Source organism: Pelodiscus sinensis, chromosome 10, assembly GCF_049634645.1.
Source record: "Pelodiscus sinensis isolate JC-2024 chromosome 10, ASM4963464v1, whole genome shotgun sequence".
Taxonomy (NCBI): domain Eukaryota; kingdom Metazoa; phylum Chordata; order Testudines; family Trionychidae; genus Pelodiscus; species Pelodiscus sinensis.
Window position 1 is genome coordinate 49,558,412 of NC_134720.1, and position 17,828 is coordinate 49,576,239.

General features: G+C 63.4%; 1 protein-coding gene across 2 annotated transcripts in view; it reads right to left on the minus strand.

The window, feature by feature from the left end:
• DIS3L2 (DIS3 like 3'-5' exoribonuclease 2) overlaps nt 1-17,828 on the minus strand; it is a 260,081-nt gene that overhangs the window by 1,456 nt on the left and 240,797 nt on the right. For both annotated transcript variants that reach the window (XM_075938150.1, XM_075938149.1), the window contains 5 exons: nt 16,879-16,965; nt 6,001-6,148; nt 5,496-5,626; nt 4,861-4,965; nt 3,149-3,250 (listed from right to left, as the gene is read on the minus strand). In XM_075938150.1, the coding sequence (XP_075794265.1) occupies nt 3,149-3,250; nt 4,861-4,965; nt 5,496-5,626; nt 6,001-6,148; nt 16,879-16,965 (573 nt within the window). The remainder of the gene's footprint in view (nt 1-3,148; nt 3,251-4,860; nt 4,966-5,495; nt 5,627-6,000; nt 6,149-16,878; nt 16,966-17,828) is intronic.

Sequence of the window (17,828 nt, forward strand, 5' to 3'; positions counted from 1 at the left end):
TCGGCCAAGGGGGCTACGGCAATGCAGACAGGGAAGCCAACGCCGCTTGCACATTTCAGCGCAGGAGCAGACCGCAGAGCGGACCTGGCCGCGCTAGTCAGCCCCACACGCAGAGCGACTGGCCACAACCGGGCTTCCTCTTCCACCCCCCTCGCTAGTACGCAGCCGTGCGGGGGAGAAGGGCTTGGGGGAGCCGAGTCCAAGCGCTTCTCCCTTGCGGAACGAGCTTGAACAGCTCGTGCTGGGCCCGGCCCTGCAGGCGCGCCCTGGCGGAGGCTCTGTGCGGGGAGCTGCGCCAGTGATTTCAATGGGGCCGTGGGGCTGATCACAGGGTCCCACCTTTCCCGGTAGCTGTCCCCCGGCACACAGGCCCTTGAGCAAACCACAGCAGTGCCGGCGGGGGGCGGGCGGGGGCATGGGAGATTCAGAAGGGGGTTCCAGGACGAGAAAAGCCGTGGTCTTCGCTTGGGTGAGCTCCCCAGGGGAAGTATTCCTGCTGCCACGGCAACTCAGCCAAACCTCTCCAGCTCTGCCCCAAGCTTTGTCAGCTGCTGGCCGGAGCCACCGTCTTTTAGCCCCAGGTCACTCACCTGAGTTGAGACCCTCCCCCCTTGGCCTCCAGGGGAAAGATGGACGTTTATTTTCACCGGCAGAGGGTCAATTTCACCTGGAGCCCTGCTGTATTATCGGGAATTCCCTGGGGTCGTGCTCAGCCTCCAGCCCTCCCCCCAAGAGCAGAGCTGCGGGGCTCTCTGGGGCACGGGCCCTGACCCAGTCCAGAACCCGCTCCGACCCAGCACCAGCGGTGAGGCCCAGCCCCGTCGCTTTCCTGAGTGCCCGGGAACCACGCCGGCCCCTCGCCCAGCCCTGGTGCGTGGCCAAACTTCCCAGCCGATGCCGTCGGCTGCTCCCCGTGAATCAGCTGCTGGGGCCAAGTCTCCTTTGAACTCCGCTGGATCCCGCCGGCCGGCAGGGAGCGAGCACCCACGGAGATGCCCTGCGACGCGCCAGCTGAGCACGCCACGCCGGGGAGACAGACCCATTCACTGAGCACTGCCCCCAGCAGCACAGCCGGGGGGGCGGGGGGACACGCAGGCTGCCCCACGGAGGGGTTCCGATGGCATTGGGGTGGCAGGCGTGGCAATGCCAGGGACCGCCACGCCGCGGACACATCAGTGCGCCTGGCCAAGCAGGGAAGATCCCAGTGGCTGGTCTCGGGCGGTTAACCCTTCGTCTCGCTGCTGTGCCAGAGTCAGGCAGCGCAGGGGGAGGCTGCAGCTGGAAGCCCCAGGAGCCCGGCTCTCCTGGGAGCACCGGAGACCCGGCCGGGCAGCGGGGATTCCAGTGGCCGCCCCGGTGCGGCACGTGGAACCGATTTTGCAAACAGCCTTTACAGATGTCCTTCCGCCCCGGCCAGGCTCTGCCAAACCAAGAGGCAGCCGCCAAGCGCGCAGGGCCGAGGGCCGGCAGGCTACCTCCCGGGCCAGAGGAGGGGCAACTGCGTGTCAAGGTGACATTGCTTCTTGCTGCTTCAGCGGCAGCGGCGGAGGGGAGGGCTTCGATGTATTGACACGGGGATCTCTTGCCTTGGACGAGAGTGGCCGGGAGGGCTCCAGTGTTTGCTTAGGAGGCGGGGAAGGTTCACGGAGGAGTTTCCTCCCTGGCCCAGTGTTTATTCTACAGGAACGATTCGCCCGGCCGGGCTCTGCTCACGCTGGGCCCTCGTTTTTCATGCTGCTCCCAGCTCCTGTCCCACAGCCTGATTTGGGGCCTCGGGCCGGCGGCCAGGGGCCTTCCCCAGCCAAGTCAGCTCCGAGCGTCAGGCTCGGCTTGGAAGGGAGCGCGGCAGCTGCCGACCCGCACCTTGCGCCCCCGCTGCGCCCGTGTAACCCGGGAGGGGACGAAGCTGCAGCCCCGGAAGGGGGGTAGGAATGCCACCTCCCGAGTCAGGCCCCAGACCCATCCTCTCTCCACAGGGCTGTTTCCAATGGGGGGGGGGGTGTCAGACAGCTCCCATGCTGGGAGGGAGACAGCGCTGGGGTGGATTTTTCACACCCCCGACTGCGGGAACCTTTGAAGTGCAGACCAAGCCTCAGCCAGGGGCCTGGGAATCCACCCTGGGAATTTCTAGCCAATCCATAAGCCCTTTATTTGAAAGCGGAGCCAACTTTTGTTTGGCATGGAGATAGCACTTAATCAAGCCAGACAAATGCAATCAATCCCCTTGATTGAGTTAGGGCCTTAATAGCCGCGGGGACACAGGAGACAGATCTCTCCCGTCTATTAGACCATTAACACCCTGTCTAGGGAAATACGCCTTCAAACTTGCCTTCTAATTGGATCTGAGGGCCGCCTGCCCCTCCCCCCCGCCACGCAGCGAGAGGGGGGGGGGGATTGCTGAAGGCCAGAGCAAGGAGGGGAGGAAGGTGTCTAGCCAGCAGCTCAGGCAGATCAGATCTTGCTTAACATCTTAATTAACGCTCTGGAAGAGGGCAGTAAACAGGCTGTCAGAGGCCTGGCCCAGGGCAGGGGATGGAAGGGAGGCAGGCCGGGGGGGGGGGGGGGGGGGGGGGGGGGGGGGGAGGTGCTGAGAGCCACTGAACCAAACTGCAAACCGGGGCTGGGGAATTTTGGGTCGGGGGCTGCCGAGCCACCGAAGAATCAGGTGGGGGCCACACACGAGTGAGAAGCCCCTGACTGAGGAGAAAGACCCTGCCCCCGCCAGAGCCTGGGGGAGGTGGGGGGGACTAGTAGATGTTGTGAGCTCCAGCCCTGCGGGTGGGGGGCTGGGTGCCAGCATGGGCTCCCCAATGTTGAGCCTCGGGGGCCAGATCCGGCCAGCGGCCCTGAGGTTCCCCACCCCTGCTGTAAACCCTGGACATACATGGAAACCCCTTTGATCTGGAGAGGCCGGCGAGCGGACGGGAGCGCCGCCCCCTGCGAGAGGGAGGCAAGCCTGGGGAGCAGGAGGCCTGAGGGAAGCCAGAGGGCTGGGCGCTGGCCAAAATACTCCCTGCCCGAGGGGCAGGAGCAGGGGCCCGGGAGCTGGCGGCGAGGCCGGGCCAGGAGACCCCTGAGGCCGGCTGAGCTCCTGGGGGCGGGGCACGCAGGGGTCCGGGCTGTTGGGTGCCGCTGGCGTGGGCTTTACCTGCGAGGTCGCTTCCGGCTCCTGGCTCTCGGGCTCCCACGTGAGCGTGAGTTCGGGCTTCTTCCCCACCTTCTGAAAGCGGAAGCCGGTCAGCGGCAGAGCCTGCGGGACAGACGGCACGTTGGGGGACACGGGGACCGGCAGGGGGATTCTGCCCCCCTCCCTCTTGGGATGGCTGCTCCCACGGGTCTGCTACGCGCTCAGCGTGCCGGTCCCCCCGCCGTGGACAAACGACAAACCGCTGAGCCACACTTCAGGGCTGCCAAGTTCTCGGGGTCCAGGACCCCCCGTGCTCTGCGAGGCAGCAGCCGGCCCACCACTCCAGCAGTGACGGGGGAAATGGAGCACGGCGGTAACCCCCCCCCACTGGCCGTCCATCATCCGGGACGTCCCGTGTCACGCTGCCACTGCCAGCAACGCAGCCGCCCCGAATGCAGGTGCTGGCCTGCTGCAAGCCCCTTTCCAATGGCCCCCGATTTATTGTCTGATCAAAGGCGGATCACAGCGGCTGCTTCCCCATTTGAGCCCGTGCCACCGACCCCGCTTCCTTTCGCCTTTCCCAGTAAATCCGCGGCTGGCGGGTGTGGCCGCGACGCAGCCCGGCTGGGAAATGGGAATCGCTTCGTTTAAAGGCAAATGTGCCAGGGAGGCGTCTGGCTCCCTTCGCTTCTGCTCTTGTGCTGCGTGGGGGGGGGGGGGGGGGGGATTCCCCAGGAAGAGCTACAGGAGACTGGCACCGAGAGGGGAGCTTCATGTCAGGGTTTGCTTTGGGACCAGGCTGCTGCTGCTGCGGAGGGCCGCGTGCCCTGTGGCTCTGAGCGCTGCGGGGGCGGATGCGGCACTCTCTGGGCGCTGTTGAGGGCTGCCTGGTCTCAGCCCTGCCCCTTCCGGGGGCCAGGCAGGGGCCTGGCGAGGCTGCCGGCTCCCCTGCTGGAGGCCCTGGCGAACGTCCACCCCGCACGCCGCTGTTCCAAGCCAGCGCAGGTGGAAAAGGCGTTAACCCTGCTAGGGCGAACACCCGCCGAGCACGGGCCTTCTCGGCCTGACTCTGCCCTGCACGTGGCGGGTTCGTCTGCATGGGGCTCGTTAGCAGGGCGACTGTCCAAGCAGCTCCGTGGCTCTCTACGGTCTGTCTTCACTGTGCAGGCGCTTCCCTGTCCCCCCCAACCCCTCGGGCCTGGGTTTGGTGGCGTGTGAAGCCCTGGCTAATGGACCCATCGGGAGGGAGGGGGGAGGAGAAGACTCGGTAGCACCCAGGGTCTGATTTAAGCCAGGCTGGAATTGCCCATTTTGCTGGGAGGTCCCAGGAGAGGCACCTGAGAGCAGACAGTCCTCCAGTGCCTTCCCACAATCCCCCTGAAAGACACAGCTGTTCTCCAGCAATTGACACACGGGAGCGGGCAGAACCCTAGAGCGCTGCCGCACCAGGAGCCACGGGCTGTGCCCCACGCAGTCCCCCAGGCAGCGTGGGCGGGGGTGTTCGCCCCGGGCAAGGCGAACCAGCCCAGCTGGGCTCCTTGCAACGACACTCACCCTCGTGGCCTTCCCCAGGTGCACTGGCGCCCGGGCAGCTCTGCTGGTGGCAGGGAGTGGCTGCCCGGTATGTGGCACCTGCTCTGAGCCCGACGCCGCGACCACACACCAGCCGTGACCACCCCGGCCAGCAGCAGGGCTCAGGGCATCGCCAGCCAAAGGGGGACCCTTGCACGTACGTTGCAGTAGATGCGTTTCTGAACTCCGAATCTCAGCACCAGGACGTCGAAGGCCTCGCTCAGGATGCCCATCACCATTGCCTCGGACTCCAGCGGGCCACACTCCTGTCAACACAAAGCACCGTCACGAGCGAGACACCCCCGAGACCGGCCACATCTCAGCTGTCCCCTCCCGGGTGGCGCCCACAGACGCCGTAAATGGCTCTCCAATCACTATGGAGCCCAGCAGACCCCCTCCCCAGGCCAGACGGGGTGCAGCCCCCTGGGGAACCCCGAGGAGCGCTGTAGCCAACCAGGTCCAAGCACCCGAGGGAGGGACACTGAGTCCCCCCTGCAGGGGAAGGCCCAGATGCCCACGTGCTCTGAGCCGCCCCAGGGCGCTGCTAGGACGCGGCGGGGAGAAACCCGCAGATCTGAAGCCAGAAGCTGCCCTTGCTCCTCGTGGGGCCCAAGAGGGTGGCCAGCCAATGGCTCCTCAGGCCAGGCAAGCTGGCGGCAGCCCCCGGGTTGCAGAGCAAGCCACGCCCCATAAGGCAGCGTCGCCTGCTGGTCAGTGCCGCGGTGTTCTGGGGAGACCGCCCCCCAGAGGACCAAAGCAGAGCTCCAGGCCCCCTCCCAGCGCCCTGTGGTCTCACCCTGACAAAGACGGCGAAGAACAGGTCGGCGCTGAGCTCCTGCACCCTCTTGGAAGCCATTTTCCGATCATTGCAGTGTTCCGCTTGCTTCTGGATGGCCTCCTTTCTCCTCCCGAGCGGGCGTCCTGCGCCTGGCACACAGCACCGGGTTAGCACCTGGTGGGAAGGGGCTGACACCCACCCCGGGCACCAGGAGCCTGGCATGCCCTGGAGCTGTGCCCCCGTGTCCCCGAGCTCCCCGCTCAATCCCCACCGTACAGGCTCACGGTAGCTACACTTGCCTGGCCCCGTGGCGCCTGCTGAGGAGCCAGGAGGGGAACACGAGAGAGCGGGGCCCAGCACTGAGGCTGGAGAACCACAGGGCTGCAGGGAGCCAATGGGCCAGGGACACTGAGCCAGCGACTTGGCCGTGCCCATGCAGCGTAGGCCAAATCCACAGCAGAACCCAGGAGTCCTGTCCCCTTCCCTCCCCAGCCGCCTCTCGGCCTGTGACTGCTAGCCCTACCGAGCGAGGCGGAGAGGAGCCGGTGCACCAGGATGTCGGCAAAGCGGCGGATGGGCGAGGTGAAGTGGGTGTAGAGCGGCACGTTCAGGGCGTAGTGGTGGAAGAGGCTCTCGTCTGCCAGGGTGCCGGCGCAGAAGTAAAGAGCCATCTGGAAAGGACAAGCCCACGGCCCGTGAGATGCAAGGGGAGGCAGGGGCACCGCTGGAAACAGCCCGGGGACCGAACAGGCTCCGCTCAGGCAAGGAAAGCCCCGGACCCTGGTGCTGGGGAGGACGAGGACCCAGACAGCAGCACAGGCAGCCCCGGACACGGCTTAGCCGGGGGATCGTCAAAGGCCTGGCTCTGCTGAGTCCTCCGGTCCCTGCTGGGTTAACGCCCCCCGGGCCCTTTCTACCACGGCACATTTTCTTCCTTGCCCCCCCTCCCCGCCCCGAGGTGGGACAGCCGCCCACGGCAGGGAAACGGCCAGTCTGGGCCCTGGGGAAGGGACGTGTCGGGACCAGAGCTTTCTGCCCGGAGGCGTTCAGTGGGCTCCCCCGGGCACAGCGCCTGCCCACTGGGAGAGGGGCGGGCCTGGGCTTTGAAACGCAGCCGGCTTTTTCCGCATGGCCCCCGGGTTGGCCGCAGCTCAGGCGCACACAGCAGCGGGGCTCAGGGCCAGGCCCCCCTTTCTGGGGCAGTCCCGGTGTGGCCGTGCCTGCAGCTCACCCAGGCTGGTCCCCAAGTGCCGGCACGGCGACCCAGCTCGCCCTCTCGTGGGCAAAGGAGGGAAGGACGCGCTTCGGAGGAACCCCTGAGCTAGCGTGCGGCACGGAAACCCTCATCCACCTGCGGCGGCAGCGGGGGGTTCTGCTACGGAGTCAGGCCAGCGGCTCTGTCCCTCTGATGGGCTACAGGGCGCCCATCTGACCTTCCTTCTCTGGGCCCTCTGCCCCAGCCAGCTGTGCCAGTCTCTTCCCAGCGGCGTCATCGCCTCCAGCCCCTCACGGTGAAACCGGCCAGCCCGGGAGTCTGCTCCACGGGGAGGCCGAGTGCCTGTCTCACGGCGGCAGGGCGCTGGGCTCAGCCACTCCTGCCTGCTCGCTGCTGGCAGGTGAGCAGGGCGCTGTCCCTGGGCCCCAGGGTGGGGGCTGCGTTCACCCCGTGTGGGGCTGTGACTGGCGTGTGCCGGAGAAAGCACAGAGATCTCAGCGGGGCAAAATGGGCTCAGAGCCGGGCAGGCGGGAGGGAATGGCCCCCCCTCGGGGGCAGCCTGCCACTAGGGGCTAAAAATCTTATTTGTTAACTGGGTAAACGTTTTTGAATTTAACTGGTTAACTGATTACACGGGGGGGAGGTGCACACCAAGGACAGCCCTGCTCCAGCCTGGCGTGGGCTGGGAGTCAGCAGCCTCACGCAGGGCAGAAGTGGCAGCTGGGGGGAGTGGGGAAGGGCGACTGGGAGCCGGCAGCCTGCCCTGCTTCTGGTCCCACATAGGCTGGGAGCCGGCAGCCTTGTGGGGCTGGAACAGGCTGGGCTGCTCCTGGACAATGGTTAACCAGTACGGGTGATGCTTACCAGGTAACCGGTTACCCACTCACCTCCCTGCCAGCAACATCCCATTCCCTCTACACCTCTGGGAAGGGGAGAGCCAGCCATCAGACCAGGGGCAGGACTCAGCCATCAGATGGGGGGGGGCGGGGGCCTGCCATCAGATGGGGGGGGCGGGGGCCTGCCATCAGAGGGTGGAGGGGGGGGGAAGACTTCCCCGTTCCATTAAAAGCCACGGGGGGGATCCCGGGAGCTTCTCTGCAGCAGTCTCCTGGGAGGGGTTTGCGTCCACTGGCTTGACCTCCGCCCCCCTCTGAGTGCTCATGGGGTTGCCCCGAACCCCACCAGCCGCAAGGCTGCCTGTGGCTCCCCTTGTCCCGCCCCGGACTCCCCGGCGGGCCGGAGTGCTCCCTGCAGGGCCGGCTGCAGGAGAGGAACAGGCTGCAGGCAGGGGCAGAGTGGGGGATGCGGGGCCGCCGTGATGGATTTAGCAGGAGCCGGCGTGTTCCAGGCCCATGAAGGATGCTCTCCCGACAGGATTTCCGCTGTGGCCACCGTTCCAGAGGCTGCAGCAGGACCAGAGGGGGGTCTTGCCCGAGACCCGACTACCCCGGCGGCCTGTTCCCAACCCGGGCAGCACAAGCCAAACGTTCCCCCTTCCTCCAGGAAATGGGAACCAGACTGTGCCCCTCCCTGGCCCCATCAGCCGTGGGGATTAACGGCCTCCTCCATCCTGAGCCGGGAACAGCCACCGCCTGGCTCCCGCCCGGTTCTAGCTGCGCCGTCGGAAGAACAGCTCAGGCATAAATCAAAGGGAGCTCAGAGAGCCCCTTTCCTGGCGGACAGGCCCGGGCCCGCTTCCCTCAGGCGCTCGCTGCGGCTGCCTCCCCTCTCCGGCAGGCTGGGAATACAGCCCTTCAGCGCTCTTAAAGGGACAGGCCCGGAGGGTTGAGTCCGAGGGGCTGCTCCGTTGTCCCATTCGACGCCAAGCTGAAGCCGTCAGAGCTCCGTGGGCTGCGGTTCCCAGCCTGGCCGCTTTACCAGCCACTGAAAGAGCCTGAACGTCCCATTGGAGCAGGCCAGAGGCACAGGCGTGCGCCCGGCTCTAGGGAAACCAACAGGTTGGGACCCAAATAGGGGTCGCCATTACGTTTTAAAGGGTCGCCAAGTGTCTCCCCCCCCCCGTGTTTGAATTGCCCTGGGTCTCCAAGTCTTCCTGAATTGTCAAAATGGGTCCCCGTCTGGAAAAGGCTGGAACCGCTGCTCTAGGGAGACAGGCCAGGCTAGCTCTCCTGTGGCCTAGGGCGCTGAGATTCGGGGGGGCCCTGGATGTGAGTCTTTTTCGTAATGTAAAGCAAAACGATCCCAGCGCTGACATGGCGGCCGCTAACACGGCTCTGAACTTGCCTGGTTGCAGGAGGGGGCTCCGACCTGGGTTGGGGGCAGGAGTGTGAGGAGAAGGCGGGGGTGCTTGACAGACAGTTCCTGGCAAGGCTCAGGTAAGGCTGCTGCTCCTGGAAGTGGCCAGCTGCTGGCACGTCGCTGCTCAGCTCTGTGCAGTGCCCATGCCCGCAAGCCCACCCATGCCGGGGCGGCAGAGACTTGCCAGCAGCTGGCCGTGAGCCGCGTGGGGCCATAGCACGCAGGCAACCTGCCTGAGCCCTGCTGGACTTCTAGCGGCCTGGAAACCGCAGTTGTCTGGGAGAACCGATGTTTATAATTACGCATTTCATTTTGCAGGGCCCCCTTAGTCCGGGAATTAGTCTGGCCCCGGGAGTAAGAGAGCAGGCAGGTACACAGCAAAGTTCCCTCTAATCTTTTCCAGCCACGTGCGGAATAAATTGCGTTCTGTGCACTGAGGCAGGTGCCAATGTGCACCACCAGTAGACACGTAAGCCCAGCTGCAGGCACTCTGCTAATCAGCCCGGCTCTGAACGGCGCGCTGCTAGCGGCACTGGACCGGCACAGATCACGGCAGGACAAGCTCCCACCACGGCTCTTCAGTGGCGATTCGGAGGGTGAAAGGGGAGGTCGGCCTCCCTGGCACCTTGCCACTGGCTTCTGCCGGTGGGGACAGGCTGCTATGGGGCAGGTCCAGCTCCCAGCTTCCCGCTGCAGTGACAGATGGCGTGTGCCATTGCCAGCCGGCAGGGCCAGCGCAGTTCGCTCAGAGCGAGCCATGTGCGGTGGGGCGACCCCCTTCGAACTCCTGGTACACGGATGGCTCCATAGCCCTGCCGGCCTCAGCCCTGCCTTTTACCCCCTCCCTGCCGAACACCCCAGGGAGTCCGGGCCTGGGGCACTTTGTGCTCACAAGGCCTCTCGGGCAGCGTCCCTCTACCGGCATCTCATCTCCAGCCCCTCCGGAGAGACTCACCATGCAGGAGGGGGGCTCCGCCTGCACCTCAGGGGCTCGAGGAGGCGCGTTCCCCTCTTGCCACGACTCAGGGGCAGGCAGCAAGTGCCAGAGAATCGGGATTTCCTGAAGCAACTTGGGCCGGGGGCGCAGGGCGTTGGTTTTGCAAAAGCAGGGCTGGTTCGGACCCCGGGTCCAATTACTCAAATCTCCCTGTTTGGGCCACTTGACCACGTGGCTCTCGGCCGACCTCCAGTTACCGCAGGCCCAGGCTGGTCTGCCGGGCGCCTTACAAATGAGGAAGGCGGGGCCACTCGACTCTGGAAGGCCCAGGGGCCACAATGATACTCACCGCACATGCCGAGGGCTGCAATTTAAGCGTGGTTGCATAGACATGCAAATATATGCAAATATATGCAAATAGCTTCTTTCACACTGACAGGCATGAATACAAAGATTGAGCCGCGGCGACGGACCCAAACGTGGCCAGTGTGAGCCAGTCAGCACCTCCCAGGCTCTGCCCATGAGGCTAAGCAGCTGGCGCTCCCAGCACCTCCTCCCTGTGGGCTAGAAACACCGACACCCTGCACCGACTGTTCCTCCAGCGTCTTTCAATGCTCACCCCGCCTGGAAGACGCCTGGCGTGTGCCCAGTGGCGGCCACGTTGAAAGGATCCCACCTGTGGGCCGCGTGTTGAGTCCTGTGTAAACCCAAACTGCACCGTGGGCCCCAAACAAACAGGCTGCGGGCTGCATGCGGCCCAAGGGCCTGTGTTGAGTAGTCCCGGAGTAAGGTGTCGGTTCCTGCCTCAGAGAGCCTAGCACCTCACCAGCTAGAACACGGCTAAGGGGAGGGGACAGGTGCGCCACCCACGCCAAGCGGCCGAGGTGGGGCTCAGAGAGTGACTTGTGGGGGGCCCCGATTTATGCAGAGCTCTCCCCGTCAGCGGCCATCCCACCCCCCTGGAATCCTGACCTTCCTGGGGGCGAGCGCTGGGCGCCCACGCAGGCGTCGTTACTGCTCCGAGAGCTTCCAGAGGTTCAACCAACAGCTGCCCTGTTCACCTCTGGGAAACGCGGCACAAACTTGCTGCGACGCCTGCTGCTTCAGTTCACCAGCAGCGGCTCCACTGTGAGACACGGCTAGATCAACCCGCGCCCAGCGCTGGCCCTGCTTTTCCCAGCAGCCTCTTTGGCGGGAACGTCGCTGGGTCGGGCAGCTGCTGTTATTACATGCGCCGGCTTTTATTTTTACATCTGCAAAACACCCGCCCTCTGGGCTGGAAGAACAACAGAGACGGAGGCCGCGCGGCGCGGAGAAGCCCCTGAAATCTGGGGGGTTGCGGCGGGGTTATGCCGGAATGGCGATTGAATGAACCCCGTGGAAAAATAAGAGCGAGAGATTCAAAACAACGGGAGTCGCCCGCTCCTATTACAAAGCTGAAACGCTGCCCTGGGACTGATGGTTCAGGCAGCTGCCTCCTCCGGCTCTCCAGCTCATGCTGAGCTGAAATGCACTGAGCCGGGCAAGTAAACAGAGTAGGTTAAAAAAAGCAGCATGGGTCTAGCCTTCGGATGAGACCCAAGCGCTTGGGTAGGAGCGCCCGCCGCTGCCAATTTCCACACCCCGGGACTGAACGATTTCTGATGTACTCGGCGGAGCACGGCCTCCGTGACTCAATTAGCCCAGCTAGCTCCCCAGCGGCTAACGCGCTGCAGGCCACACGGGAGAAGCGCGTCGTCCCATGCTCCCCCTCCGGCCTTATGCTGAACAGAGACTCCGGGGGGGATTTTAGGGAGCGGAGAAAGATCGTGCCAGCTCTAGGTGGAGCATGGGAAAGGCTCATCCCGAGGCCCCTGTAACTCTGCCGCACGGCAGCTGTGTCACAGGACAGAGGCCAGATCGCCTGGTGCCCGTCGGCTCCCCCAAGCTAAGGCCGGCTGCTGGCAGGGCTCTGGTCTTAGAGGAAGCCCCAAGGAGCTGGAGGAAGTGGTTCGGGGGTGGGGGTGGTGTTAATTCCCCTCCCCCCATTGCTCAGCACAGCGCTGGGGGCATAGCCCCTTTCCAACCAGACGGAACCCCAGAGTCCTCATTGTGACTCCACGCAGCACTGGCGCCAGGAGGGATGGGGCAGCCGCACTGCCACGGCCGGTCCCAGTCTGGGGCTTGCCCATCCTGCCTCCAGAAGCCACAGGCGGCTCTGGGATCCTGCTCTACCTCCTGCTGCAAGGAGCTGCAGCGCCCCGCGGCGGCGGCATTCCCACGGGGGCGGAAGTGAGCCTCGGAGACGAGCAGGCAAAGTGGCTCCCTGACCCCGAGGCCGCGGCGAGGACACGGGGATGAACGGGGCGGCCCCGTGCGCCTGTCACTTGCACGGCCGTGGTGCGGGCCGATCCTGGCACGAGGCATGGCAGGGTTCTCTCAACAGAGGCGAATGGCAAGAGCTCTCCACTGTCCGTGGTGCTCCACGCCCAAGAACGGCACGGAGCACGACACTAGAGCAGCCGCGGCCGACCCAGGGCCGCTTGGTTCTTATGGACAGAGTCAATCCCCGAGTGACGGAGCCCCTGAAAAGCGAGATGTTCTGCTCCTCCATCTGTTCCAAGCTGCCCGGCACACCAGCCCCCGAGCGCCCAGTGACAGGCATAAGGAGCGTCTCCCCCCACCCGAAAGGCGTCCGTCTGAGCAAGGGGCACAGGGCGCGGGCCACAGACCCATGCCCGGCAGGACCATGGGTTAGTGGGTTGCTGGTGCTTTTGGCTGACTTACCCACCGCTAATCTCTGCCACACAGGCCTCAGGGCGGAGAGCGCAACTGGACAGGGGGAAGCAGCCGTTCAGGCCTGCCTGGCACCAACGTGGTCACGTAGCGGAGTCCTGGTGACCCATTGGTAGCCCAGCGCCGAACCAGGAGCCATCCAGAGCCTTGCGGGGTTTCACTCAGCGGCTGGGGGCACAGGTGGACAGAGCACGTGTGGAGAGATGAGAATGGGGACGGGCTAGGAGACCTGGAGACTTTTCCGGGGCCATATTCTCGGCTCTGCTGTGGCTGCGTTCCGGCTGGAGGTGCCAACGGAGGAGAATCTGCCCGCCAGCCAGCTTCCTGCACCGTCCTCTGGTACAGGGCGTGCCAGAGAGGAACTCCGCTTCAGGCGTTCTCCGCTGGCGAAAAGCACAAGTTAGGGGAGCTCCTCAGTGCTCTAGCTGACACGGAGGCCAGGAGGGGAGAGGTGTGTGACTAGCAGCCGGAGGTCCCTGCTTTGAGATAAGCAGAGCTTGGCAGCACAGGGCCCTTCCCTCCATCTTCAGGCTACTTGTGAGAGGACCGCAGAGCTTCTCGCTGGTGGGAAAAGGGCCTTTCGGGGCTCACCTATTGGAAAGACAATAAGTGTCACAGGCTGGCGTTCCCCTAAATGTCACCCCGTGACCCAGGAGAGCCCTGCAGACAGGCAGCCTGTGGGTGTCGATGTCAGACGGCACTCACTCGGCACCCGGGGAAAGCAGGGATTGTGGGGTTTTCACTGGGTCGCCTGAATCCCTGGCAGGCCCAGTCACGTGGGGAGAACTTGGACATGTTCCTTTTCCAGCGAGAATCGAGGGACACACACGCTCCATTGAACACAGGCCTGGCTTGTGCAGGCATCTGACCAAAGCCGTGTCTCTAAGCAACGCAGGGACTTAGCCACGGCCCGTGACATTACAAAGCTGCTTTCTCTGTTCATTTGCCACATTCCTGAGCTCAGGACGTGGCACGGCCAGCGGGATGCCTCTGGCGTCTCCAGCTCTGCCTGTACGAGGTCCGGGTTCCTGACCCGCATGGCACTGCAGGTGTTACGCTGGCCCGAGACCTCCTGAACTGAGTCCCAGCACGGAGATATTTCTGCATCCGTAGCAAGACGGGGACTTTTTAGCCCACATTAGTGAGGCCTGAGAGTCCAAGGGCAGCTGGTCTGATGTAAACATGTGGACCCGGCTTGCACCACGTTCAGCTACCGCAGCTGCTCTTCGTGGTGCTCGACCCCAGCTGCACCAGGGGATCGTGGTGGCCCTGCTCCAAATGCTAGACCTTGGTCTTCTGCCGTGAGGGTGCGGGCTGGGCCTTGGAAGCCTTGAGGGGTGGGGCTGGAATTCTGTGGCTTCTCCACAAGCCAGGCGGCAGCGAACGCTTCTTGACCAGCCTGGATTCCACCGCGTGGAGCAGCATGTCCAAGATCCAGCTGACAGCTTAGCAGGATAGCGTCGGGGGGAGAATACATCCCCGCTGCAGGCCGGGGGATGGACAGAAACACAGCACAAGCCATGAGCCCAGGGCTCTCTCACGTTGCTCCAAAGATCGGGCACCGGATCGAGGAAAACAACGGGGGCGCCGACTCCTTTCAGCGCGAGCCCCAGTGCAGGCTCAAGAGCCACTCGTGAGGCAGGCAACGAAAGTCTCAGTGCTGCTCAGCTGGGAGTGGTAGCGTAAGGGAAGCGCTGGCTAGCAACCCCCCCCAGTGAAACCCCATGGCTGGAGAGAAGTCAGTTCAGGAGCATTCGCAGCATCCTACCAAACAGGACAGAGTGAAGGGGCCCGCCAGCAGGGAGATCTGCCTGCGGTTGCTGCACTTGGTGCGAGATCCTCGGGCCTTGAGCAGACACACTACGATGCCGCCTTCCCACGGCTGCCCCCCCTTGCAGAGAGCAGTTGGTGCAGGCCGCAGGCAGGCACTGAGGAACGTCTGGCTGGCCTTTCAGACGTCCTCGAGCAAGAGGATCAGACGCCGTGGGGCAAGAGCTAGGCCTGGAAGGATCGTCTTAGGGCAAGTTACGGACAACGCCAGCGTGATCCTGGCAAACATCGCTACTTGCAGATTAATCTACTGGGATACGAGCAAACTGAAACAGTCTTGCCTCTGGGTGACGCTGGGCTCCTTCCATTTGGGGGAGGGGAGAATCGGTTTGCTCAAGGCAGGTGCGCGCGAGCATACGCTGCGCATACCCCCATGCAGGCACGACCTGCAAAAGCCACTCGTAAAACCGGCCTGGTGGGTTTCCATGAAGGGGTGTGGGACGGTGGAATTGGCGACTCCCTAGCAATGCTCCATTTTCAAGTTCAAAGATGGTTTTGCAAAGAGTAAACTCCCCTGGGGAGCCCAAGTCTAGCTGGACTGCATCTGGGTCCAGCACCGTTAGCAGGAACGAAGGGTCTACCCAGAAGAGAAGGCACCAGTCCTGCTGGCGATACGCTAGCCAGAACAGAACCCCCCTCTCCCCTCCCTCCGGTGGGGTTGGCTCTACAGGGCTGAGCTGTGAACTTATTTTTGCCCGTGAAGGCAGCAAGATGCACACAGAACACGCCTAGGGAGCCAGCTTCTTGGGCAATTCCGGAGACATTTTTCTGACCACGGCTACACTGCTGAAGAGAGCCACGCTTCTGAGGCAGGGCTAGCTTCCTTCTGACACATCCGGCTGGAGTTCGCCGTGAAGCCCCTTTCCTTCCACAAGCTCTCCTGGAGCCACGAACGCCTGCTAGCAGGAGAGGTCTCTCCTTCCTGGCCAGCCCTTCCAAACAGCCGCCACTACAGTGGTCTCCTTCGCAGTGATGTGAGGCACAGGGCCCCTCTGTTCAGAAATCCGAATTCTTGGACGTTTCATCAGAACAGAGAGGGCTCGCCCATACCGGGGGCTTGTCGGAGGGTTGCGGGCATTTTACGGACAACCACACTTGCACCATTTCAGCCCTTACCCTGGCCATATCCCTTGCAGCTACCTGCAGGTATTTAAATAAAAAGATACTCAGAGGACAGAGCAAAGAGTCTCAAACTGGCACTGAACAGTGGCACAGCCCTAAGAAGAATCTGCTGCAAGTTGAGCTGCAAACATGCTCACGCCTTGCTTTGCTTGAGCTCAGTAGCTATGCAACTGCGCCTGTTCTCACGCAACTGCGCCTGTTCTCACGCAACTGTTCTCACGCAACTGCGCCTGTTCTCACGCAACTGCGCCTGTTCTCACGCAACTGTTCTCACGCAACTGCGCCTGTTCTCACGCAACTGTTCTCACGCAACTGCGCCTGTTCTCACGCAACTGTTCTCACGCAACTGCGCCTGTTCTTACGCAACTGCGCCTGTTCTCACGCAACTGTTCTCACGCAACTGCGCCTGTTCTCACGCAACTGCGCCTGTTCTCACGCAACTGCGCCTGTTCTCACGCAACTGCGCCTGTTCTCACTCCCGCTGCAACGGCTGGGCTTGCACAGGAATTACCATGTGCTTTGTGCTAATTGCCATCGTCAGTGCCTCCCCGGCTCCATTTGCAAACAAGCATGAAGCCACTAAAGTACAGCAGGACTTCGGGCAGCCGCTAATGAGGAAATGGAGCAAATTAACTAATTAGAAGAGAGAGAGTCAAATGAGTAACGTCAGGCAGATGATGCATTCCCCGGTGATAAACAGTTGGTGGCAGAGAGGCCTTCTCCCGGCAGGCGGGCTGCGCTCTCAGAACCGGCCTCCCCTCACACTGCGGCGAGTGAACACGGCCCACGTGTCACCAAAACGACTGTTTTCTTTTCATTAATTCTGTGCCAACCAACTGCACCAGATTAGCTTTTCCTGGGACACACGGGGCGCCACGAGGCAGCCGGCACAGCGAGCCCCCTTCCTGCCAGGTCTCCCACCTGGGCCTAAGAGACCATCTCTACAGAGGACTGGGTCTCCGTGGCCCACTCAGGCCAGGGCACCTCTGCTTGCATGGGCAGGTCAATGCTGGGTTTTGACGGGAAGACTGAAGAGCTGTTGGGGGGCTGACTGGGGCAGCCGGGACACCTCAGGTACAAATCAGGCCATCGGAGTCTTTGGGGCTGTCCAAGTTGCAGTGACTGTGCTTAGCTTCATCTCCCTCCCCCCGTGCAGCAGCCGGCCGGAGGAGCGCAGAGGGGGCATTTCAGGACAGGGGAAGGACCAGCAGGCGGCGGCTGGTCGCCCAGGGATAAGCACATTGTGACCTGGCGGCTCTTACCTGCATTGGCCTGGAGAACATGCTGGTCAGCACTTCTTTCCTGGCCTCCGCGTAGCTGTCTGCACCAAACACTTCATTCAGGCTTTTCTGGGAGGAGAGAAGGGGGGGAGACAAACGGATGAGAGGCTGTGGGGGAGAGCCGACAAGTCCTGCTCTTTGCTGCTCTCGGATCTCAGAAAGCGCAGCCACTTTGCAACAAAACTCTCTCTTCTCTGCTCACAGCCATCGCTTGGGAGCTTGGCACCGAAACCTCACGGAATATTTCCCCTCCACACCCACAGCCTGGCTTGTAACAGCAGGGCCTTCCTGGCCCCGGCAGCCAGCCTGGTGCTCTCAGCCTGCTCAGCTAGGGCAGGGCTGCTTGAAATCACTAGGCTGCAGACAGGTTTTATATACTGCGGTCACTTCTGATGCTGCTCAGCATCCTCCCTCCAAAGGCAGCAGCCACGGGGGGCAGAGAACCCAAGAGACTAATCTCCAACCGTGTAGAGGGAAGGACTTTTAACCTCTCCCATCAGCACCCTCCTCAGCAGCCACGTGTACTGCCCTGCCCCGGCTCAGCGCGCCAGGAGAGGTCTGAAGGGTGCATCCATCTGAAGGGGCCACTGTCCTAGGCCAGCGACAAGCGGCGCTGCCTCGCCCTCCTTGGAAAGGCCCCACATGCCCACAGCCCGGCCGAGGGGCACTGGGCCAGGCCCAGAGGGGGCGCAGGCCACACCTAGTGGAGCAGCACGAGGGAGGCGGACCCAGACTGCATTCATGGGATCACCGGCGGTCTCGGGGCAGTGAAAAGGAAATCCTGGATTCCCGGCTTCGCTCTCTAGCGGAGGTTACGCGTCGTGGCCTGGACTACAGAGCGTGCTCATCTGCGGAACAGTCTGATCCCCGGCCTTGCAGATACCGGGCAGTGACTGCCCAGCTTTGGTTTCCAGACCCACCCCTGAAACTTC